General features: G+C 42.1%; 5 protein-coding genes across 10 annotated transcripts in view; 1 reads left to right on the top strand and 4 right to left on the bottom strand.

Moving 5' to 3' along the window:
* Positions 1–24,482, top strand: part of LOC141375856 (uncharacterized) — a 163,000-nt gene that overhangs the window by 25,882 nt on the left and 112,636 nt on the right. The gene's annotated exons all lie outside the window — the stretch shown is intronic.
* LOC141375855 (E3 ubiquitin-protein ligase RBBP6-like) lies at positions 258–2,022 on the bottom strand. Of its 2 annotated transcripts, XM_087264937.1 has the most exons (7): positions 1,689–2,022; positions 1,399–1,495; positions 1,220–1,295; positions 992–1,080; positions 855–915; positions 613–752; positions 258–517 (listed from the first exon to the last, which is right to left on the bottom strand). In XM_087264937.1, the coding sequence occupies exons 1-7, from the start codon at positions 1,846–1,848 to the stop codon at positions 343–345; spliced, it is 798 nt and encodes a 265-aa protein (XP_087121063.1). In that variant the 5' UTR covers positions 1,849–2,022; the 3' UTR covers positions 258–342. The 2 variants fall into 2 exon arrangements, with proteins under 2 accessions (XP_087121063.1, XP_087121064.1); XM_087264938.1 differs by lacking the exon at positions 855–915.
* LOC141375854 (E3 ubiquitin-protein ligase RBBP6-like) lies at positions 5,710–7,474 on the bottom strand. 2 transcript variants are annotated; one of them, XM_087264961.1, is made up of 7 exons: positions 7,141–7,474; positions 6,851–6,947; positions 6,672–6,747; positions 6,444–6,532; positions 6,307–6,367; positions 6,065–6,204; positions 5,710–5,969 (listed from the first exon to the last, which is right to left on the bottom strand). In XM_087264961.1, exons 1-7 carry the CDS (start codon positions 7,298–7,300, stop codon positions 5,795–5,797), a joined length of 798 nt encoding a protein of 265 aa, XP_087121087.1. In that variant the 5' UTR covers positions 7,301–7,474; the 3' UTR covers positions 5,710–5,794. The 2 variants fall into 2 exon arrangements, with proteins under 2 accessions (XP_087121087.1, XP_087121088.1); XM_087264962.1 differs by lacking the exon at positions 6,307–6,367.
* LOC141375851 (E3 ubiquitin-protein ligase RBBP6-like) overlaps positions 9,011–24,482 on the bottom strand; it is a 68,267-nt gene continuing 52,795 nt past the window's right edge. Inside the window, exons 1-7 of one of the 3 annotated variants that reach the window (XM_087264950.1) lie at positions 11,856–12,189; positions 11,566–11,662; positions 11,387–11,462; positions 11,159–11,247; positions 11,022–11,082; positions 10,780–10,919; positions 9,011–10,684 (exon numbers count right to left, since the gene is read on the bottom strand). In XM_087264950.1, the coding sequence (XP_087121076.1) occupies positions 10,510–10,684; positions 10,780–10,919; positions 11,022–11,082; positions 11,159–11,247; positions 11,387–11,462; positions 11,566–11,662; positions 11,856–12,015 (798 nt within the window). In that variant the 5' untranslated portion in view covers positions 12,016–12,189 and the 3' untranslated portion in view covers positions 9,011–10,509. Of the gene's footprint in view, positions 10,685–10,779; positions 10,920–11,021; positions 11,083–11,158; positions 11,248–11,386; positions 11,488–11,565; positions 11,663–11,855; positions 12,190–24,482 lie in introns of those variants that run through there. The other 2 variants (XM_087264951.1, XM_087264952.1) reach the window with 2 other exon arrangements.
* LOC141375852 (E3 ubiquitin-protein ligase RBBP6-like) lies at positions 13,819–16,853 on the bottom strand. 2 transcript variants are annotated; one of them, XM_087265005.1, is made up of 7 exons: positions 16,520–16,853; positions 16,230–16,326; positions 16,051–16,126; positions 15,816–15,904; positions 15,679–15,739; positions 15,437–15,576; positions 13,825–15,341 (listed from the first exon to the last, which is right to left on the bottom strand). In XM_087265005.1, exons 1-7 carry the CDS (start codon positions 16,677–16,679, stop codon positions 15,167–15,169), a joined length of 798 nt encoding a protein of 265 aa, XP_087121131.1. In that variant the 5' UTR covers positions 16,680–16,853; the 3' UTR covers positions 13,825–15,166. The 2 variants fall into 2 exon arrangements, with proteins under 2 accessions (XP_087121132.1, XP_087121131.1); XM_087265006.1 differs by lacking the exon at positions 15,679–15,739 and having other exon boundaries at positions 13,819–15,341.

Below are 24,482 nucleotides of genomic sequence, written 5' to 3'. Positions count from 1 at the left end.
GACTGAGCACTAATAGTGTACTCAACACTTTACACTGACATTTGAAGGATCACCTGACATTATGACTGAAGTAAGAACGCTGAAAAAAACCCATCAGATTTTAGCCCAGAAGAGTTTCTCTTTTCCTAAATTAAAGCAAAACTTCATAATATTGTGTTTATGAATTCATTCGTGTGTGTGTGTGTGTGTGTGTGTGTGTGTGTGTGTATGTGTGTGTTGCACTGCTGGAGTGAAGGTTAACCAGTCCACACAGTTCATGCGGCTATAATCTTTATTATCTTTTATTAATAAACTATGTACAATATTTACACGTCGGCTCCAGGTCTCTTGGATGAAGGTCTCTCAGCGACGTGGTCTCTTCTGGTCGCCGCGCGTCTCTGGTGAAGATGGGGAGCGGGACCGTTTCCCTCCGGCGTCCCGGACCGAAGATGCCGCACCTGCTGAGGACGAGGAGGGCAAAGGCTCGGTCTGGCAGGAGAAGGACGGCCTCTTTCTCTTCTCAGCAGCATAGGCCTCACTGAACAGATCGAGCGCAAACACACACAAGCAGACATCATGTGAGATTTGGACAAACACTAGAACATGCGGCTATGCCAAGTACAGTTTACTCACGCGTCTATGATGGGAATGACGTATCGGCCGCTGCCGTCTATCATGACTCCCTTTCGGTCTGGGTCGTCCACCTCCAACAGGAAGCTGCGGGGAATCCCTGTGCTCTTCCGGATGCGCTTGTGCGGCGCGGAGCGGCTGCCCTGTGAATTGAGGAGTGACAGTCAAACTCTGAGCAAACAATCTGACTGATGAGGACAAGAGCTCAAGTTCACAGCAACCGTGAGCTTGGAAAACCCAGTTACCACATTAGTGGGGCAGTGCCTAATGTGGTGTCCCGGGATCCCAAGCAGCCTCATGGCCTCACTAGTGAACATCAGAACCATGAGAATCAGCTCAGACATCTCTCACAAAGCAAACCTGTCAGTGTCTGAACGCTCACCTGCTGGAGTAGTAGCACAGGCTGGACTGGTACATCACCGCTTTCAGCTTGTCCTCCTCTGACGCCTTTGCCTCAGCCAGATTCTCAGTCTGTTTCACAGGCATTTGCACATTTGAATCTTTTTCACCCTCAACCCTTCAAACAATCTCAAATCTCCCTAAGAAGCTGAGTGCGTGTGCGTATATTGTGTGCTTTACATTGCTATTGTGCTATTCATTTGTTCAATACCTTCAACAACTGCTCCAGTGAGAGGAGTGAAGGATCAGCTCTAGGTGAAGGTTCACGCCAGCGTCCAGCTTGATGTCTGCAAAACAAAGGAGCTTGTGTGACTAAAACACCAGGGACAGACCAGGAGTCTTCATATAACATCTAACAGAGGACGCGTGTGCTCATTTCACAGCACTCACCCAACAAATCTTCTGTTTGAGGACTTCAGTCCCGCCGCAGGGATCCGTCTGATGATGACCGACGTGTTTTTAGGGATGAGAGCATCATCTGTGTATTCTGACAGCAAAATAAAATCAGAATCAGCACATAATTATGGAGCACGGTATACTTTGAGAGCCATTAGCCTTTTAAAACAGCCAAAACATCCCTACATGTCAGCATCAGCACCACCTTACAGCTTCCAGAAGTGTCTGATGTAACGCATCTAATGTTAGCGTAGAACAGTTGAAGTGTCTTTTCCTCAACTCACCTTCATCAGTCTGGGCGTTGCTGATCTTCAGCTGGCAGAACTTCAGCCTCTTGCTCCTCATGATCTGCCGCTTCAGCTCCCCCGCGCTGATGTTGAGGCCTTCAAACTGGAGCGAGTCGTAGGTGAGTCGACTCTGGAACCTGTAGTGAACACAAGACATACTGAACACAAACACAAAGCACAGCGTAATAAAAAGGGTCAAACCTGAGTGATGGGAACAGCAGGCGATCAATCGACGTATCCAACGATCAATAATATCGATAATCTGGAAAAATTGTCACGGAGGACGCAGAGATCAGATGCCAATCGACACAGCGAGATTCAAACAACAGCCACAGGACGGTTGTCATGGATGCTGATGATGAACACGTGACGCATGCGCTGTACAACTTCCGGCAATATTATCATTATTAATATTAATTTTATTGATAGTAGTAGTAAAATCATTGCGATAAGTATAATAAAATAAACAGCAGAACAGTTGGCCATCTCTGAATAATACACAGCGACGTTTCCCTGCACGAACGATTCAGGCCTTCGCCAAGAAGACTCGGGTGAGTCGATGATTCAGGGATTGATTCAACTGTCCGTTCATCCTATTGGCTTCTTTGGCTGAATGAATCGTTCAATGCTTTACTCAAATAAAGCGGCCTCTTGCTGCCACCTATTGGGGGTTTGCTTTTTTGTTTTCAAAAGTACTTTGACACTTTTTTAAAGGCACCTTTAAGTTCATTTTTGCACAAAAGCTCGTCTCTGTGCGTTCCAAATGGTTTGAAATTTCCTTAGCACATGGTTTTCTTGATGCGTTTGAAATTTTCAATGTAAATCCACTCGTACTTGCATTTGATCTTTATTATGCCTTAAAATCAAAACTATACTAAAGGTGTCTTATCCAAATGCAGATTTTCATTCAAAACGTTATGACAGAACCATATTACTTTACAGTGGCCCATGGATATATATATATATATATATATATATATATATATATATATATATATATATATATATGTGTGTGTGTGTGTGTTGCTTGTTTCTTATTTACCCATGCAGTGACTTTTAGGCATAAATACTATGTAGGCTTGCTAAAGGGTTGCATGAGAAATGTCATCATCGTGAGAGCTTGACTTTTTTTTTGTCGCTGCCTTTAGTTGTGGTGAAATGAGATGCATCATGTCGTTTATCTGTTTGTGCAGTCTGTACCTTCATTTCTGAATCGTGTGGCATCGTACTTGAAGCCAAGTCATTTAGCCCAAGGCATAGTTGTCTTAGAATGAGTAGTTTGCTGATCAAATTCCACATTTTGATGAGGCAAAACACATCTTGGATGTTTTAATTACTATTTTAGGTGAAAAACAAAACAATGAGATTTGTGTAAAATCTAAAGTTAACCAAGTTAAAGTTAAAGCGGCCTCTTGCTGCCACCTATTGGGGGTTTGCTTTTTTGTTTTCAAAAGTACTTTGACACTTTTTTAAAGGCACCTTTAAGTTCATTTTTGCACAAAAGCTCGTCTCTGTGCGTTCCAAATGGTTTGAAATTTCCTTAGCACATGGTTTTCTTGATGCGTTTGAAATTTTCAATGTAAATCCACTCGTACTTGCATTTGATCTTTATTATGCCTTAAAATCAAAACTATACTAAAGGTGTCTTATCCAAATGCAGATTTTCATTCAAAACGTTATGACAGAACCATATTACTTTACAGTGGCCCATGGATATATATATATATATATATATATATATATATATATATATGTGTGTGTGTGTGTTGCTTGTTTCTTATTTACCCATGCAGTGACTTTTAGGCATAAATACTATGTAGGCTTGCTAAAGGGTTGCATGAGAAATGTCATCATCGTGAGAGCTTGACTTTTTTTTTGTCGCTGCCTTTAGTTGTGGTGAAATGAGATGCATCATGTCGTTTATCTGTTTGTGCAGTCTGTACCTTCATTTCTGAATCGTGTGGCATCGTACTTGAAGCCAAGTCATTTAGCCCAAGGCATAGTTGTCTTAGAATGAGTAGTTTGCTGATCAAATTCCACATTTTGATGAGACAAAACACATCTTGGATGTTTTAATTACTATTTTAGGTGAAAAACAAAACAATGAGATTTGTGTAAAATCTAAAGTTAACCAAGTCCAGCCCGCCATCTTGTCCTGCCTCTCAGTTCTCTTAAGCCTTGGGCCGGCTCTGTGAAGTGGCCTCTTTTGGGCTCATCATTGAAGACCGGACGAGCTGCAACATTTCGTTCTGCCAGGTTCTGGGAGTAGATGAGCATGTCATCGCTCTAGACTATGGTCAACTTGTGAAGTTACTCATACACCTCCGCTCATGGCATATTACCATTAAAATGAAACTTTTCCAGCAGAATATGACGCTCTAAAAAAAAAAACTCCATCGGCACTGGTAACTATGAAAAACACGACTGAGCACTAATGGTACACTCAACAATTTACACTGACATTTGAAGGATCACCTGACATTAAAGACTGACGTAAGAACGCTGGAGGAACATCAAATTTTAACACGGAAGAGTTTTTTTTGTCTCTCTCAAATTAAAGCAATATTTCTTAATCTTGTTGTTTTTTTTTTTTTTACTGTACAGTTGCCCCAGGTGTTTATCAGGTGTGATGCCTGCTCATCTGACCTTTGACCTCGGCACTCAACTGCTGCCAGTTTTCTTTCGATGCCATGAGATTTCTGAATTCTACATGCAGGAACCGATGCATTCCTTTTTTTTTTTTTAAACAAAACAGATATGGCAGACACGGCCAAACATTGAAACTTTGGAGGGCATTGAGGGGGAAAAAAAAGCACAATATCATCAAGGGGAATAAAAGGTTTGATCAAAGCGTGCGTTTACACACGTTCATTTAAATATGGACAAAACCAACATTGGGTTAATTTTGTTATTAGATTTAAAATGCACGGACCCTATTTGACCCAGTGTTCATATATACATATGTTTTTATGAATGAATATTTTTGCATATAAAAGATAATAAAAGACTGACTAGACAGATTAGATAGTTTAATAGACAGATTGACACGTGTAGTCATTCGTTCCTGTGTATTTGATGACTAGCTTCCAGCAGTATCTGGCTGCAGACTTGCATGCAATCTGAGACACAAAGCACTCAGCGGAGCTAGTGAGGTCACTGTGAGAGGCGGGGTTAGGGGTGCACACTCACTGACAGCCTAGATTTAGCCTGGTTTTAACCAAGCCGTCTATTAGACTTTTAACCCTTATGTATTGTTCATATTGTTCAAGTGGCTGTTTTTTGCCCCCAATGACCTCCATTATAACTAAACTTGTTTTCATTGCAAAGCCATGACACCAGATAGTAACTCATTCTTTATTGTTGGTGGTTTCCCTGTTGGGATGAGATAAAATGAGTCATTTTTACTTTTGATGGTCAGTTGGCACCTTTAAACACCCCAAAAAAATGCTTGCTGGGATGGTACCAAGAGGCTGTGCTCACTTCTGGACAGAGGGGGTGTAGACTTGCAGCTAGTGCCGATAAGTGGTGCAGACGCTGAGGCTGTTCTGTATGCGAGTGTTGAGGTTTTGAAACATCAGCTGACAACGTGTAGGTAGAGAGTAGCAGGTTCTGGGAGTAGATGAGCTTGTCACCGGTTTAGACTTTGACCGACTTGTGAAGTTACTCACAAGACCTCCGCTTATGGGACATTACCATTCAAATGAAACGTTTCCAGCAGAATATGACGCTTCAAAAAACTCCATCGGCACTGGTAACTATGAAAAACACGACTGAGCACTAATAGTGTACTCAACACTTTACACTGACATTTGAAGGATCACCTGACATTAAAGACTGAAGTAAGAACGCTGAAAAAAACCCATCAGATTTTAGCCCAGAAGAGTTTCTCTTTTCCTAAATTAAAGCAAAACTTCATGATATTGTGTTTATGAATTCATTCGTGTGTGTGTGTGTGTGTGTGTGTGTGTGTGTGTGTGTTGCACTGCTGGAGTGAAGGTTAACCAGTCCACACAGTTCATGCGGCTATAATCTTTATTATCTTTTATTAATAAACTATGTACAATATTTACACGTCGGCTCCAGGTCTCTTGGATGAAGGTCTCTCAGCGACGTGGTCTCTTCTGGTCGCCGCGCGTCTCTGGTGAAGATGGGGAGCGGGACCGTTTCCCTCCGGCGTCCCGGACCGAAGATGCCGCACCTGCTGAGGACGAGGAGGGCAAAGGCTCGGTCTGGCAGGAGAAGGACGGCCTCTTTCTCTTCTCAGCAGCATAGGCCTCACTGAACAGATCGAGCGCAAACACACACAAGCAGACATCATGTGAGATTTGGACAAACACTAGAACATGCGGCTATGCCAAGTACAGTTTACCCACGCGTCTATGATGGGAATGACGTATCGGCCGCTGCCGTCTATCATGACTCCCTTTCGGTCTGGGTCGTCCACCTCCAACAGGAAGCTGCGGGGAATCCCTGTGCTCTTCCGGATGCGCTTGTGCGGCGCGGAGCGGCTGCCCTGTGAATTGAGGAGTGACAGTCAAACTCTGAGCAAACAATCTGACTGATGAGGACAAGAGCTCAAGTTCACAGCAACCGTGAGCTTGGAAAACCCAGTTACCACATTAGTGGGGCAGTGCCTAATGTGGTGTCCCGGGATCCCAAGCAGCCTCATGGCCTCACTAGTGAACATCAGAACCATGAGAATCAGCTCAGACATCTCTCACAAAGCAAACCTGTCAGTGTCTGAACGCTCACCTGCTGGAGTAGTAGCACAGGCTGGACTGGTACATCACCGCTTTCAGCTTGTCCTCCTCTGACGCCTTTGCCTCAGCCAGATTCTCAGTCTGTTTCACAGGCATTTGCACATTTGAATCTTTTTCACCCTCAACCCTTCAAACAATCTCAAATCTCCCTAAGAAGCTGAGTGCGTGTGCGTATATTGTGTGCTTTACATTGCTATTGTGCTATTCATTTGTTCAATACCTTCAACAACTGCTCCAGTGAGAGGAGTGAAGGATCAGCTCTAGGTGAAGGTTCACGCCAGCGTCCAGCTTGATGTCTGCAAAACAAAGGAGCTTGTGTGACTAAAACACCAGGGACAGACCAGGAGTCTTCATATAACATCTAACAGAGGACGCGTGTGCTCATTTCACAGCACTTACCCAACAAATCTTCTGTTTGAGGACTTCAGTCCCGCCGCAGGGATCCGTCTGATGATGACCGACGTGTTTTTAGGGATGAGAGCATCATCTGTGTATTCTGACAGCAAAATAAAATCAGAATCAGCACATAATTATGGAGCACGGTATACTTTGAGAGCCATTAGCCTTTTAAAACAGCCAAAACATCCCTACATGTCAGCATCAGCACCACCTTACAGCTTCCAGAAGTGTCTGATGTAACGCATCTAATGTTAGCGTAGAACAGTTGAAGTGTCTTTTCCTCAACTCACCTTCATCAGTCTGGGCGTTGCTGATCTTCAGCTGGCAGAACTTCAGCCTCTTGCTCCTCATGATCTGCCGCTTCAGCTCCCCCGCGCTGATGTTGAGGCCTTCAAACTGGAGCGAGTCGTAGGTGAGTCGACTCTGGAACCTGTAGTGAACACAAGACATACTGAACACAAACACAAAGCACAGCGTAATAAAAAGGGTCAAACCTGAGTGATGGGAACAGCAGGCGATCAATCGACGTATCCAACGATCAATAATATCGATAATCTGGAAAAATTGTCACGGAGGACGCAGAGATCAGATGCCAATCGACACAGCGAGATTCAAACAACAGCCACAGGACGGTTGTCATGGATGCTGATGATGAACACGTGACGCATGCGCTGTACAACTTCCGGCAATATTATCATTATTAATATTAATTTTATTGATAGTAGTAGTAAAATCATTGCGATAAGTATAATAAAATAAACAGCAGAACAGTTGGCCATCTCTGAATAATACACAGCGACGTTTCCCTGCACGAACGATTCAGGCCTTCGCCAAGAAGACTCGGGTGAGTCGATGATTCAGGGATTGATTCAACTGTCCGTTCATCCTATTGGCTTCTTTGGCTGAATGAATCGTTCAATGCTTTACTCAAATAAAGCGGCCTCTTGCTGCCACCTATTGGGGGTTTGCTTTTTTGTTTTCAAAAGTACTTTGACACTTTTTTAAAGGCACCTTTAAGTTCATTTTTGCACAAAAGCTCGTCTCTGTGCGTTCCAAATGGTTTGAAATTTCCTTAGCACATGGTTTTCTTGATGCGTTTGAAATTTTCAATGTAAATCCACTCGTACTTGCATTTGATCTTTATTATGCCTTAAAATCAAAACTATACTAAAGGTGTCTTATCCAAATGCAGATTTTCATTCAAAACGTTATGACAGAACCATATTACTTTACAGTGGCCCATGGATATATATATATATATATATATATATATATATATATATATATATATATATATATATATATATATGTGTGTGTGTGTGTTGCTTGTTTCTTATTTACCCATGCAGTGACTTTTAGGCATAAATACTATGTAGGCTTGCTAAAGGGTTGCATGAGAAATGTCATCATCGTGAGAGCTTGACTTTTTTTTTTGTCGCTGCCTTTAGTTGTGGTGAAATGAGATGCATCATGTCGTTTATCTGTTTGTGCAGTCTGTACCTTCATTTCTGAATCGTGTGGCATCGTACTTGAAGCCAAGTCATTTAGCCCAAGGCATAGTTGTCTTAGAATGAGTAGTTTGCTGATCAAATTCCACATTTTGATGAGGCAAAACACATCTTGGATGTTTTAATTACTATTTTAGGTGAAAAACAAAACAATGAGATTTGTGTAAAATCTAAAGTTAACCAAGTCCAGCCCGCCATCTTGTCCTGCCTCTCAGTTCTCTTAAGCCTTGGGCCGGCTCTGTGAAGTGGCCTCTTTTGGGCTCATCATTGAAGACCGGACGAGCTGCAACATTTCGTTCTGCCAGGTTCTGGGAGTAGATGAGCATGTCATCGCTCTAGACTATGGTCAACTTGTGAAGTTACTCATACACCTCCGCTCATGGCATATTACCATTAAAATGAAACTTTTCCAGCAGAATATGACGCTCTAAAAAAAAAAAACTCCATCGGCACTGGTAACTATGAAAAACACGACTGAGCACTAATGGTACACTCAACAATTTACACTGACATTTGAAGGATCACCTGACATTAAAGACTGACGTAAGAACGCTGGAGGAACATCAAATTTTAACACGGAAGAGTTTTTTTTGTCTCTCTCAAATTAAAGCAATATTTCTTAATCTTGTTGTTTTTTTTTTTTTTTACTGTACAGTTGCCCCAGGTGTTTATCAGGTGTGATGCCTGCTCATCTGACCTTTGACCTCGGCACTCAACTGCTGCCAGTTTTCTTTCAATGCCATGAGATTTCTGAATTCTACATGCAGGAACCGATGCATTCCTTTTTTTTTTTTTAAACAAAACAGATATGGCAGACACGGCCAAACATTGAAACTTTGGAGGGCATTGAGGGGAAAAAAAAGCACAATATCATCAAGGGGAATAAAAGGTTTGATCAAAGCGTGCGTTTACACACGTTCATTTAAATATGGACAAAACCAACATTGGGTTAATTTTGTTATTAGATTTAAAATGCACGGACCCTATTTGACCCAGTGTTCATATATACATATGTTTTTATGAATGAATATTTTTGCATATAAAAGATAATAAAAGACTGACTAGACAGATTAGATAGTTTAATAGACAGATTGACACGTGTAGTCATTCGTTCCTGTGTATTTGATGACTAGCTTCCAGCAGTATCTGGCTGCAGACTTGCATGCAATCTGAGACACAAAGCACTCAGCGGAGCTAGTGAGGTCACTGTGAGAGGCGGGGTTAGGGGTGCACACTCACTGACAGCCTAGATTTAGCCTGGTTTTAACCAAGCCGTCTATTAGACTTTTAACCCTTATGTATTGTTCATATTGTTCAAGTGGCTGTTTTTTGCCCCCAATGACCTCCATTATAACTAAACTTGTTTTAATTGCAAAGCCATGACACCAGATAGTAACTCATTCTTTATTGTTGGTGGTTTCCCTGTTGGGATGAGATAAAATGAGTCATTTTTACTTTTGATGGTCAGTTGGCACCTTTAAACACCCCAAAAAAATGCTTGCTGGGATGGTACCAAGAGGCTGTGCTCACTTCTGGACAGAGGGGGTGTAGACTTGCAGCTAGTGCCGATAAGTGGTGCAGACGCTGAGGCTGTTCTGTATGCGAGTGTTGAGGTTTTGAAACATCAGCTGACAACGTGTAGGTAGAGAGTAGCAGGTTCTGGGAGTAGATGAGCTTGTCACCGGTGTAGACTTTGACCGACTTGTGAAGTTACTCACAAGACCTCCGCTTATGGGACATTACCATTCAAATGAAACGTTTCCAGCAGAATATGACGCTTCAAAAAACTCCATCGGCACTGGTAACTATGAAAAACACGACTGAGCACTAATAGTGTACTCAACACTTTACACTGACATTTGAAGGATCACCTGACATTAAAGACTGAAGTAAGAACGCTGAAAAAAACCCATCAGATTTTAGCCCAGAAGAGTTTCTCTTTTCCTAAATTAAAGCAAAACTTCATGATATTGTGTTTATGAATTCATTCGTGTGTGTGTGTGTGTGTGTGTGTGTATGTGTGTGTTGCACTGCTGGAGTGAAGGTTAACCAGTCCACACAGTTCATGCGGCTATAATCTTTATTATCTTTTATTAATAAACTATGTACAATATTTACACGTCGGCTCCAGGTCTCTTGGATGAAGGTCTCTCAGCGACGTGGTCTCTTCTGGTCGCCGCGCGTCTCTGGTGAAGATGGGGAGCGGGACCGTTTCCCTCCGGCGTCCCGGACCGAAGATGCCGCACCTGCTGAGGACGAGGAGGGCAAAGGCTCGGTCTGGCAGGAGAAGGACGGCCTCTTTCTCTTCTCAGCAGCATAGGCCTCACTGAACAGATCGAGCGCAAACACACACAAGCAGACATCATGTGAGATTTGGACAAACACTAGAACATGCGGCTATGCCAAGTACAGTTTACTCACGCGTCTATGATGGGAATGACGTATCGGCCGCTGCCGTCTATCATGACTCCCTTTCGGTCTGGGTCGTCCACCTCCAACAGGAAGCTGCGGGGAATCCCTGTGCTCTTCCGGATGCGCTTGTGCGGCGCGGAGCGGCTGCCCTGTGAATTGAGGAGTGACAGTCAAACTCTGAGCAAACAATCTGACTGATGAGGACAAGAGCTCAAGTTCACAGCAACCGTGAGCTTGGAAAACCCAGTTACCACATTAGTGGGGCAGTGCCTAATGTGGTGTCCCGGGATCCCAAGCAGCCTCATGGCCTCACTAGTGAACATCAGAACCATGAGAATCAGCTCAGACATCTCTCACAAAGCAAACCTGTCAGTGTCTGAACGCTCACCTGCTGGAGTAGTAGCACAGGCTGGACTGGTACATCACCGCTTTCAGCTTGTCCTCCTCTGACGCCTTTGCCTCAGCCAGATTCTCAGTCTGTTTCACAGGCATTTGCACATTTGAATCTTTTTCACCCTCAACCCTTCAAACAATCTCAAATCTCCCTAAGAAGCTGAGTGCGTGTGCGTATATTGTGTGCTTTACATTGCTATTGTGCTATTCATTTGTTCAATACCTTCAACAACTGCTCCAGTGAGAGGAGTGAAGGATCAGCTCTAGGTGAAGGTTCACGCCAGCGTCCAGCTTGATGTCTGCAAAACAAAGGAGCTTGTGTGACTAAAACACCAGGGACAGACCAGGAGTCTTCATATAACATCTAACAGAGGACGCGTGTGCTCATTTCACAGCACTCACCCAACAAATCTTCTGTTTGAGGACTTCAGTCCCGCCGCAGGGATCCGTCTGATGATGACCGACGTGTTTTTAGGGATGAGAGCATCATCTGTGTATTCTGACAGCAAAATAAAATCAGAATCAGCACATAATTATGGAGCACGGTATACTTTGAGAGCCATTAGCCTTTTAAAACAGCCAAAACATCCCTACATGTCAGCATCAGCACCACCTTACAGCTTCCAGAAGTGTCTGATGTAACGCATCTAATGTTAGCGTAGAACAGTTGAAGTGTCTTTTCCTCAACTCACCTTCATCAGTCTGGGCGTTGCTGATCTTCAGCTGGCAGAACTTCAGCCTCTTGCTCCTCATGATCTGCCGCTTCAGCTCCCCCGCGCTGATGTTGAGGCCTTCAAACTGGAGCGAGTCGTAGGTGAGTCGACTCTGGAACCTGTAGTGAACACAAGACATACTGAACACAAACACAAAGCACAGCGTAATAAAAAGGGTCAAACCTGAGTGATGGGAACAGCAGGCGATCAATCGACGTATCCAACGATCAATAATATCGATAATCTGGAAAAATTGTCACGGAGGACGCAGAGATCAGATGCCAATCGACACAGCGAGATTCAAACAACAGCCACAGGACGGTTGTCATGGATGCTGATGATGAACACGTGACGCATGCGCTGTACAACTTCCGGCAATATTATCATTATTAATATTAATTTTATTGATAGTAGTAGTAAAATCATTGCGATAAGTATAATAAAATAAACAGCAGAACAGTTGGCCATCTCTGAATAATACACAGCGACGTTTCCCTGCACGAACGATTCAGGCCTTCGCCAAGAAGACTCGGGTGAGTCGATGATTCAGGGATTGATTCAACTGTCCGTTCATCCTATTGGCTTCTTTGGCTGAATGAATCGTTCAATGCTTTACTCAAATAAAGCGGCCTCTTGCTGCCACCTATTGGGGGTTTGCTTTTTTGTTTTCAAAAGTACTTTGACACTTTTTTAAAGGCACCTTTAAGTTCATTTTTGCACAAAAGCTCGTCTCTGTGCGTTCCAAATGGTTTGAAATTTCCTTAGCACATGGTTTTCTTGATGCGTTTGAAATTTTCAATGTAAATCCACTCGTACTTGCATTTGATCTTTATTATGCCTTAAAATCAAAACTATACTAAAGGTGTCTTATCCAAATGCAGATTTTCATTCAAAACGTTATGACAGAACCATATTACTTTACAGTGGCCCATGGATATATATATATATATATGTGTGTGTGTGTGTTGCTTGTTTCTTATTTACCCATGCAGTGACTTTTAGGCATAAATACTATGTAGGCTTGCTAAAGGGTTGCATGAGAAATGTCATCATCGTGAGAGCTTGACTTTTTTTTTGTCGCTGCCTTTAGTTGTGGTGAAATGAGATGCATCATGTCGTTTATCTGTTTGTGCAGTCTGTACCTTCATTTCTGAATCGTGTGGCATCGTACTTGAAGCCAAGTCATTTAGCCCAAGGCATAGTTGTCTTAGAATGAGTAGTTTGCTGATCAAATTCCACATTTTGATGAGGCAAAACACATCTTGGATGTTTTAATTACTATTTTAGGTGAAAAACAAAACAATGAGATTTGTGTAAAATCTAAAGTTAACCAAGTCCAGCCCGCCATCTTGTCCTGCCTCTCAGTTCTCTTAAGCCTTGGGCCGGCTCTGTGAAGTGGCCTCTTTTGGGCTCATCATTGAAGACCGGACGAGCTGCAACATTTCGTTCTGCCAGGTTCTGGGAGTAGATGAGCATGTCATCGCTCTAGACTATGGTCAACTTGTGAAGTTACTCATACACCTCCGCTCATGGCATATTACCATTAAAATGAAACTTTTCCAGCAGAATATGACGCTCTAAAAAAAAAAACTCCATCGGCACTGGTAACTATGAAAAACACGACTGAGCACTAATGGTACACTCAACAATTTACACTGACATTTGAAGGATCACCTGACATTAAAGACTGACGTAAGAACGCTGGAGGAACATCAAATTTTAACACGGAAGAGTTTTTTTTGTCTCTCTCAAATTAAAGCAATATTTCTTAATCTTGTTGTTTTTTTTTTTTTACTGTACAGTTGCCCCAGGTGTTTATCAGGTGTGATGCCTGCTCATCTGACCTTTGACCTCGGCACTCAACTGCTGCCAGTTTTCTTTCAATGCCATGAGATTTCTGAATTCTACATGCAGGAACCGATGCATTCCTTTTTTTTTTTTTAAACAAAACAGATATGGCAGACACGGCCAAACATTGAAACTTTGGAGGGCATTGAGGGGAAAAAAAAGCACAATATCATCAAGGGGAATAAAAGGTTTGATCAAAGCGTGCGTTTACACACGTTCATTTAAATATGGACAAAACCAACATTGGGTTAATTTTGTTATTAGATTTAAAATGCACGGACCCTATTTGACCCAGTGTTCATATATACATATGTTTTTATGAATGAATATTTTTGCATATAAAAGATAATAAAAGACTGACTAGACAGATTAGATAGTTTAATAGACAGATTGACACGTGTAGTCATTCGTTCCTGTGTATTTGATGACTAGCTTCCAGCAGTATCTGGCTGCAGACTTGCATGCAATCTGAGACACAAAGCACTCAGCGGAGCTAGTGAGGTCACTGTGAGAGGCGGGGTTAGGGGTGCACACTCACTGACAGCCTAGATTTAGCCTGGTTTTAACCAAGCCGTCTATTAGACTTTTAACCCTTATGTATTGTTCATATTGTTCAAGTGGCTGTTTTTTGCCCCCAATGACCTCCATTATAACTAAACTTGTTTTAATTGCAAAGCCATGACACCAGATAGTAACTCATTCTTTATTGTTGGTGGTTTCCCTGTTGGGATGAGATAAAATGAGTCATTTTTACTTTTGATGGTCAGTTGGCACCTTTAAACACCCCAAAAAAATGCTTGCTGGGATGGTACCAAGAGGCTGTGCTCACTTCTGGACAGAGGGGGTGTAGACTTGCAGCTAGTGCCGATAAGTGGTGCAGACGCTGAGGCTGTTCTGTATGCGAGTGTTGAGGTTTTGAAACATCAGCTGACAACGTGTAGGTAGAGAGTAGCAGGTTCTGGGAGTAGATGAGCTTGTCACCGGTGTAGACTTTGACCGACTTGTGAAGTTACTCACAAGACCTCCGCTTATGGGACATTACCATTCAAATGAAACGTTTCCAGCAGAATATGACGCTTCAAAAAACTCCATCGGCACTGGTAACTATGAAAAACACGACTGAGCACTAATAGTGTACTCAACACTTTACACTGACATTTGAAAGATCACCTGACATTAAAGACTGAAGTAAGAACGCTGAAAAAAACCCATCAGATTTTAGCCCAGAAGAGTTTCTCTTTTCCTAAATTAAAGCAAAACTTCATGATATTGTGTTTATGAATTCATTCGTGTGTGTGTGTGTGTGTGTGTGTGTGTTGCACTGCTGGAGTGAAGGTTAACCAGTCCACACAGTTCATGCGGCTATAATCTTTATTATCTTTTATTAATAAACTATGTACAATATTTACACGTCGGCTCCAGGTCTCTTGGATGAAGGTCTCTCAGCGACGTGGTCTCTTCTGGTCGCCGCGCGTCTCTGGTGAAGATGGGGAGCGGGACCGTTTCCCTCCGGCGTCCTGGACCGAAGATGCCGCACCTGCTGAGGACGAGGAGGGCAAAGGCTCGGTCTGGCAGGAGAAGGACGGCCTCTTTCTCTTCTCAGCAGCATAGGCCTCACTGAACAGATCGAGCGCAAACACACACAAGCAGACATCATGTGAGATTTGGACAAACACTAGAACATGCGGCTATGCCAAGTACAGTTTACTCACGCGTCTATGATGGGAATGACGTATCGGCCGCTGCCGTCTATCATGACTCCCTTTCGGTCTGGGTCGTCCACCTCCAACAGGAAGCTGCGGGGAATCCCTGTGCTCTTCCGGATGCGCTTGTGCGGCGCGGAGCGGCTGCCCTGTGAATTGAGGAGTGACAGTCAAACTCTGAGCAAACAATCTGACTGATGAGGACAAGAGCTCAAGTTCACAGCAACCGTGAGCTTGGAAAACCCAGTTACCACATTAGTGGGGCAGTGCCTAATGTGGTGTCCCGGGATCCCAAGCAGCCTCATGGCCTCACTAGTGAACATCAGAACCATGAGAATCAGCTCAGACATCTCTCACAAAGCAAACCTGTCAGTGTCTGAACGCTCACCTGCTGGAGTAGTAGCACAGGCTGGACTGGTACATCACCGCTTTCAGCTTGTCCTCCTCTGACGCCTTTGCCTCAGCCAGATTCTCAGTCTGTTTCACAGGCATTTGCACATTTGAATCTTTTTCACCCTCAACCCTTCAAACAATCTCAAATCTCCCTAAGAAGCTGAGTGCGTGTGCGTATATTGTGTGCTTTACATTGCGTTTTGCTATTGTGCTATTCATTTGTTCAATACCTTCAACAACTGCTCCAGTGAGAGGAGTGAAGGATCAGCTCTAGGTGAAGGTTCACGCCAGCGTCCAGCTTGATGTCTGCAAAACAAAGGAGCTTGTGTGACTAAAACACCAGGGACAGACCAGGAGTCTTCATATAACATCTAACAGAGGACGCGTGTGCTCATTTCACAGCACTTACCCAACAAATCTTCTGTTTGAGGACTTCAGTCCCGCCGCAGGGATCCGTCTGATGATGACCGACGTGTTTTTAGGGATGAGAGCATCATCTGTGTATTCTGACAGCAAAATAAAATCAGAATCAGCACATAATTATGGAGCACGGTATACTTTGAGAGCCATTAGCCTTTTAAAACAGCCAAAACATCCCTACATGTCAGCATCAGCACCACCTTACAGCTTCCAGAAGTGTCTGATGTAACGCATCTAATGTTAGCGTAGAACAGTTGAAGTGTCTTTTCCTCAACTCACCTTCATCAGTCTGGGCGTTGCTGATCTTCAGCTGGCAGAACTTCAGCCTCTTGCTCCTCATGATCTGCCGCTTCAGCTCCCCCGCGCTGATGTTGAGGCCTTCAAACTGGAGCGAGTCGTAGGTGAGTCGACTCTGGAACCTGTAGTGAACACAAGACATACTGAACACAAACACAAAGCACAGCGTAATAAAAAGGGTCAAACCTGAGTGATGGGAACAGCAGGCGATCAATCGACGTATCCAACGATCAATAATATCGATAATCTGGAAAAATTGTCACGGAGGACGCAGAGATCAGATGCCAATCGACACAGCGAGATTCAAACAACACCCACAGGACGGTTGTCATGGATGCTGATGATGAACACGTGACGCATGCGCTGTACAACTTCCGGCAATATTATCATTATTAATATTAATTTTATTGATAGTAGTAGTAAAATCATTGCGATAAGTATAATAAAATAAACAGCAGAACAGTTGGCCATCTCTGAATAATACACAGCGACGTTTCCCTGCACGAACGATTCAGGCCTTCGCCAAGAAGACTCGGGTGAGTCGATGATTCAGGGATTGATTCAACTGTCCGTTCATCCTATTGGCTTCTTTGGCTGAATGAATCGTTCAATGCTTTACTCAAATAAAGCGGCCTCTTGCTGCCACCTATTGGGGGTTTGCTTTTTTGTTTTCAAAAGTACTTTGACACTTTTTTAAAGGCACCTTTAAGTTCATTTTTGCACAAAAGCTCGTCTCTGTGCGTTCCAAATGGTTTGAAATTTCCTTAGCACATGGTTTTCTTGATGCGTTTGAAATTTTCAATGTAAATCCACTCGTACTTGCATTTGATCTTTATTATGCCTTAAAATCAAAACTATACTAAAGGTGTCTTATCCAAATGCAGATTTTCATTCAAAACGTTATGACAGAACCATATTACTTTACAGTGGCCCATGGATATATATATATATATATGTGTGTGTGTGTGTTGCTTGTTTCTTATTTACCCATGCAGTGACTTTTAGGCATAAATACTATGTAGGCTTGCTAAAGGGTTGCATGAGAAATGTCATCATCGTGAGAGCTTGACTTTTTTTTTGTCGCTGCCTTTAGTTGTGGTGAAATGAGATGCATCATGTCGTTTATCTGTTTGTGCAGTCTGTACCTTCATTTCTGAATCGTGTGGCATCGTACTTGAAGCCAAGTCATTTAGCCCAAGGCATAGTTGTCTTAGAATGAGTAGTTTGCTGATCAAATTCCACATTTTGATGAGGCAAAACACATCTTGGATGTTTTAATTACTATTTTAGGTGAAAAACAAAACAATGAGATTTGTGTAAAATCTAAAGTTAACCAAGTCCAGCCCGCCATCTTGTCCTGCCTCTCAGTTCTCTTAAGCCTTGGGCCGGCTCTGTGAAGTGGCCTCTTTTGGGCTCATCATTGAAGACCGGACGAGCTGCAACATTTCGTTCTGCCAGGTTCTGGGAGTAGATGAGCATGTCATCGGTCTAGACTATGGTCAACTTGTGAAGTTACTCATACACCTCCGCTCATGGCATATTACCATTAAAATGAAACTTTTCCAGCAGAATATGACGCTCTAAAAAAAAAACTCCATCGGCACTGGTAACTATGAAAAACACGACTGAGCACTAATGGTACACTCAACAATTTACACTGACATTTGAAGGATCACCTGACATTAAAGACTGACGTAAGAACGCTGGAGGAACATCAAATTTTAACACGGAAGAGTTTTTTTTGTCTCTCTCAAATTAAAGCAATATTTCTTAATCTTGTTGTTTTTTTGTTTTTTTTTTACTGTACAGTTGCCCCAGGTGTTTATCAGGTGTGATGCCTGCTCATCTGACCTTTGACCTCGGCACTCAACTGCTGCCAGTTTTCTTTCAATGCCATGAGATTTCTGAATTCTACATGCAGGAACCGATGCATTCCTTTTTTTTCCTTTTTTTTTTTTAAACAAAACAGATATGGCAGACACGGCCAAACATTGAAACTTTGGAGGGCATTGAGGGGAAAAAAAAGCACAATATCATCAAGGGGAATAAAAGGTTTGATCAAAGCGTGCGTTTACACACGTTCATTTAAATATGGACAAAACCAACATTGGGTTAATTTTGTTATTAGATTTAAAATGCACGGACCCTATTTGACCCAGTGTTCATATATACATATGTTTTTATGAATGAATATTTTTGCATATAAAAGATAATAAAAGACTGACTAGACAGATTAGATAGTTTAATAGACAGATTGACACGTGTAGTCATTCGTTCCTGTGTATTTGATGACTAGCTTCCAGCAGTATCTGGCTGCAGACTTGCATGCAATCTGAGACACAAAGCACTCAGCGGAGCTAGTGAGGTCACTGTGAGAGGCGGGGTTAGGGGTGCACACTCACTGACAGCCTAGATTTAGCCTGGTTTTAACCAAGCCGTCTATTAGACTTTTAACCCTTATGTATTGTTCATATTGTTCAAGTGGCTGTTTTTGCCCCCAATGACCTCCATTATAACTAAACTTGTTTTAATTGCAAAGCCATGACACCAGATAGTAACTCATTCTTTATTGTTGGTGGTTTCCCTGTTGGGATGAGATAAAATGAGTCATTTTTACTTTTGATGGTCAGTTGGCACCTTTAAACACCCCAAAAAAATGCTTGCTGGGATGGTACCAAGAGGCTGTGCTCACTTCTGGACAGAGGGGGTGTAGACTTGCAGCTAGTGCCGATAAGAGGTGCAGACGCTGAGGCTGTTCTGTATGCGAGTATTGAGGTTTTGAAACATCAGCTGACAACGTGTAGGTAGAGAGTAGCAGGTTCTGGGAGTAGATGAGCTTGTCACCGGTGTAGACTTTGACCGACTTGTGAAGTTACTCACAAGACCTCCGCTTATGGGACATTACCATTCAAATGAAACGTTTCCAGCAGAATATGACGCTTTAAAAAACTCCATCGGCACTGGTAACTATGAAAAACACGACTGAGGGCATGCGCAACGGACGGTGATGGCTGCTTAGTGAAACGCGCTCTGCTTCAGATGTCCTTTTCTTTTATAAATATTCCTACTGAGCTTTAAACTGAGGTTTTAAGTATTCGCTTTTGTTAAGAGACGTCAGAGATGGCATCCAAACGAGAATTGCTACACTCGCCCTCCAAAAAACGACCTAAAGATGACGAACGCCTTTACGACGCCATTGCCGAGATGCTCGAACAACAACTGAGCGCTATAAAGCTAAGTATGTCTGCGATCGTTCGGGAGGAAATTTCAAAGATTTCTACACGTCTTAACTCCCTGGAAAATGATGTCAAAGCGGTCGGCGACAGACTGGATTATATGCAATCCACAGTGCGCGATATTAAAAAGGATTCGATTGCCAGCACGTCGCGTGTGGAGGAGCTACAGGAGAAGCTTTGGCTTTACGAAGACAAGGCCAGACAAAATAATCTAAGATTGGTGGGTTTACCTGAAGGCGCGGAAAGCAGCAATGCAATTCAGTTCCTGCAGACCCAGATTCCTAAGTGGCTGCCGGCCTTGCAAGGGAAGGTGATCGAGATTGAACGCGCACATCGCCTGTACGCGAACGAAGATTCCTCCAGAAAGAAAGCGCGCACTTTGATTTTCAAACTTCTCCGGTACAATGACAGGCAAGCGATTCTTAAGGAAGCCAGAAATTCTTCATCCCTAAATTACGAAGGAACCAAACTATGGTTCTTCCCCGATTACAGCAAGGGCACGTCTCAAAAAAGGAAAGTCATGTCAGAAAAAAGGAAACGTCTCCAACAGTTGGGCATTGAGTCTTTCTTGTTATACCCAGCAGTGGTGAAAGTGTTAAACGGCCGTGAGCAAATTCTCTTCAAAACACCCACAGATCTGGAGAAGTTCGTCTCATCGCTAAATGCTGACACTCCGATGGGAGAAAACCTGACGGCGCTATCAACTGACTAAATTTTGCCTCATATAAAGGGTGCTTACTACATATTTCAAGTAGGAATTTAAGTTGTATTACTGATATGGACATTTGATTAGGCGAGACACGGCTCCCTGGGTATAGCCGCGCAGCTCGAGCGCATGGCCTCGAATTTGTTTATTTTCCAGGCAGGTAAGAGAGACTGTATTCTCTCTCTACAGGCTGCCATTTATATTTTGTTTATTCTGTTTTTATTTAATTTAATCATTTCGTTGTTGTTAACAGGGTTTGCTTTTTCTTATTATATATTCAATTTGATGGTTCTCTGGGGAGACATTCTTGATTACATGTGTGCTATTTATGGGTTTAAAATGATCACTGTATCTGTTAAGTGTTTAATCTATGCGTTCTGTTATGAATGATATCAACGTGATATCGTGGAATGTCAATGGCTTGAATTCACCGGTAAAGAGAACAAAATGCCTGGATTATTTACATCGCAAGAGAGCCGATATAGCTCTCATACAAGAATCCCACTTCAGGGCCTCAGATGTTACTCGTTGTCAAAATAGACATTTTAAAATTATAGCCGCTTCATCTTACACTAGCGCTTCAAGAGGAGTGCTAATACTTCAAAATAGAAGATTCCCATTTATATTAGAGAAATCAGGGAGTGATGATCATGGGGCGATCACATATGTTTTGGGATCCTGGAATAGTTTAAAAATAGCTTTTGTTTCAGTCTATGCCCCAAATAAATTTGACAGTTTTTTTTCCTTCGCTTACCAAGCTCCTCCTTAGCTTTGGTGACTACAATCTGGTAGTGGGTATGGATGCTAATGCAGTTGTCAATCCCTCTATTGATAAGTCTCTCTCCGCACCGTCCGCTGTACACAGTGACCAGTCTTCCCGGGCATTGAATGAGCTTATTTTGGATAATGACTTGTGTGATATCTGGAGGCTGCAGAATGAAAAATGTAGAGACTATACCTTTTATTCTTCCCGACACAAGACATTTACAAGAATAGATTATATTCTTATATCAAAATATTTAATTCAGAGTGTAAATAACATAGGTATTCTCCCCATGCTCATTTCAGACCATTCGGCAGTAATTTGTAATTTATCACCCCCTACAGGATTTCAAAGGACAAAAAGGTGGCGCTTTAACACAACTCTGCTACTGAAAGATGATTTTATTAAACAGTTACGAGATAATCTGACCATGTTTCTTTCAGAAAACTCCAGTTCAGCAGTTAATCCGCAGATTTTATGGGAAACAACCAAGTGTTTTCTGAGAGGGAACTGTATATCATTTGCCTCCTATGAACATAGATCTAAAACTAAAGAATTAAATCATTTAGAAAAACAAATTAAAATAATAGAGAGAGACTTAAAGGAAACTTTTTCAGAACAGAAGAGCAGGATTTTAGGAAATTTAAAATCTGATTGCAATGCAATTTTATTAAGAAAGGCAGAATTTTTGATTCATCGCACCAAACAAAATTATTATTTTAATGCAGAACGACCCACTAAATTATTAGCTTTAAGGCTGAAACATAATGAGGCAATGTCATCAATAACAGCCATTAAGGATAGTATGGGCACCCTGCATACTGCTCCGGACAAGGTGAATGCTACATTCAAGAACTTCTATGAGCATCTTTACAGTTCCGAGGTGGGGATAGAGGATCAACAAACAATTGAATTTATATCAAAACTAAATCTCCCTTGCCTAAGTGATGAGCAACAGAAATTTTTAGACTCTCCAATTACATTAAGTGAAGTAAAAGAAGCTCTAGAGTCAATGAATAAAGGAAAGGCCCCGGGCCTAGATGGTCTACCCCCAGAGTTGTATTTGGTGATATGGGACTTGCTAGGACCACTCCTTCTAAATTCCTTAAATTTTGCAATAGATACAGGTTGTTTTCACAGAGATCAGAATACTGCCCTTATCTCACTGATTTTAAAAAAGGGAAGGACCCCTTTAGCTGCTCTAGTTACAGGCCGATTTCACTAATCTGTACAGACACTAAGGTTTACGCAAAAGTTCTAGCCCGCCGTTTAGATCAAATTGCCGGTTCTATAATTTCCCATGACCAGACAGGCTTTCTTAAGGGTCGCTCTGCTATGGATAATGTCAGACGACTTTTAAATATCATGGACAAGTCCAAACTTACTGAGGATCAAAGTGCTATTCTCTCACTAGATGCAGAGAAAGCCTTTGACCGGGTCGAATGGACATATCTCTGGTCAGTTTTGAAGTGTCTGGGCTTTGGTCCAAATTTTATACATATGGTACAAACTCTGTATCGTAATTCAGCTGCAAGGGTGTCAACAGGGTTGAGCTGCTCAAGTGCTTTTCTGCTGGGCAGAGGCACAAGACAGGGCTGCCCATTGTCACCATTGTTGTTTGCCCTTTCGTTAGAGCCTTTGGCCCAGGCAATTCGTCAGGATCATGTAATCGCCCCTATCATTATAGATAATTCTAAACATCACATCTCTCTGTTCGCTGATGATATTCTACTATATATGTCAGATACTTCTACCTCTATTATTCAATGTCTTAAAATATTTAATGATTTTAGAAAAGTGAGTGGGTATAAGATTAACTGGGAGAAATCTGTACTAATGCCACTGTCGGGGAGAAGTGATATCACGTCAGTGCCCGCTTCAATTCCAGTTAATAGCGCATTTACATATTTAGGAATTCAGATTCTTCCTTCACTTCAGGTGATGGTCAAACAAAACTATAGTTCCTTATTCAACAATATCAGACAGGACCTAGAGAGATGGGGCGCACTATTACTCTCTCTGCAAGGTAGGATTGCGATTATCAAAATGAATGTTCTACCTAGACTTCTATTTTTATTTACCATGATTCCTCTTTCTCCACATAAGACGTTTTTTAAAGAAATAAATTCCATTATAACTAAATTTATTTGGAACAACAAACGTCCTCGAATTAAACTTAAAACATTACAAAAAACACCTGCTAAAGGGGGGTTGGCAGTTCCTAACATTCAACTATATTTCTGGGCATGTCGACTGCGCAGTCTTAAGACTTGGTTGGAAGTAGATGCTGATATTGCTTGGCGTAACATTGAATCATCTGCTGTGCATCCACACCGACTACAAGATTTGTTATTTACGGGATTACCTAAAAGAAAGTAAAAAAAATTGATAATAGAATAGTGGTTGACTCCCTTAAAATATGGTATGATGTTTGCAAATTTACTGGATGCACCAACAAATTTACAAAAGAATCTCCGATTTGGAACAATTATCATTTACAATCTGGGGGTAAGCCCTTTATATATAAGCTGTGGTCAGATCAAGGTATTTCTGTGTTGGGTGATATCTTCGACAACCAGGGCTTGAGGTCTTTCCAGGATTTGAAAGAAGGTTACAATCTCCCCGGACATTCCTACTTTCTGTATTTAAGGCTGAGAAGTGCAATGCGCGCTTATGGAGTTCCGTGGAACTGTAATTTGGACAATCATCCATTGCGGGACTGTGTGAATTTCTCTCAGTCACGTGGATCAATCTCATGCATTTACAACAAACTGCTTAATTATGACTCTGTTGCACTCCCCATCATCACAATATGGGAAAAGGAACTGTCCTCTTACCAACTGAACTGGGACTAGATATGGGAAAGTATCCAGGTGATGTCTAAGAATCCTGCCCATCAACTCATACACTATAAACTGATCCACAAGGCTTATGCAACTCCATATGTGCTTCACCGCATGAAACGGTTACCTACCCCTTTTTGTACACTGTGTAATTCAAACTCTGTGGGGACATACATGCATATGTTTTTTGAATGTCCACTTATCAGTACATTTTGGGATAAGGTATTTCAAACTACTTCAGAATTGTGTGAGATGTTCATTCCCAAATACCCTAATATCTGTTTATTGAATGATGATTATGATCTAAACCTAAACAATTCCCAACGCAGGATATTTCATACTGCACTAACTGCAGCCAAGAAAGTTATATTTAAAATATGGCATGAACCCTCATTTC

Source organism: Danio rerio, chromosome 8 (assembly GCF_052040795.2).
Source record: "Danio rerio strain M-AB ecotype USA chromosome 8, GRCz13ab, whole genome shotgun sequence".
Taxonomy (NCBI): domain Eukaryota; kingdom Metazoa; phylum Chordata; class Actinopteri; order Cypriniformes; family Danionidae; genus Danio; species Danio rerio.
The sequence above is the reverse complement of the archived record's forward strand: the minus strand, read 5'-3'. Positions and strand labels throughout refer to the sequence as shown.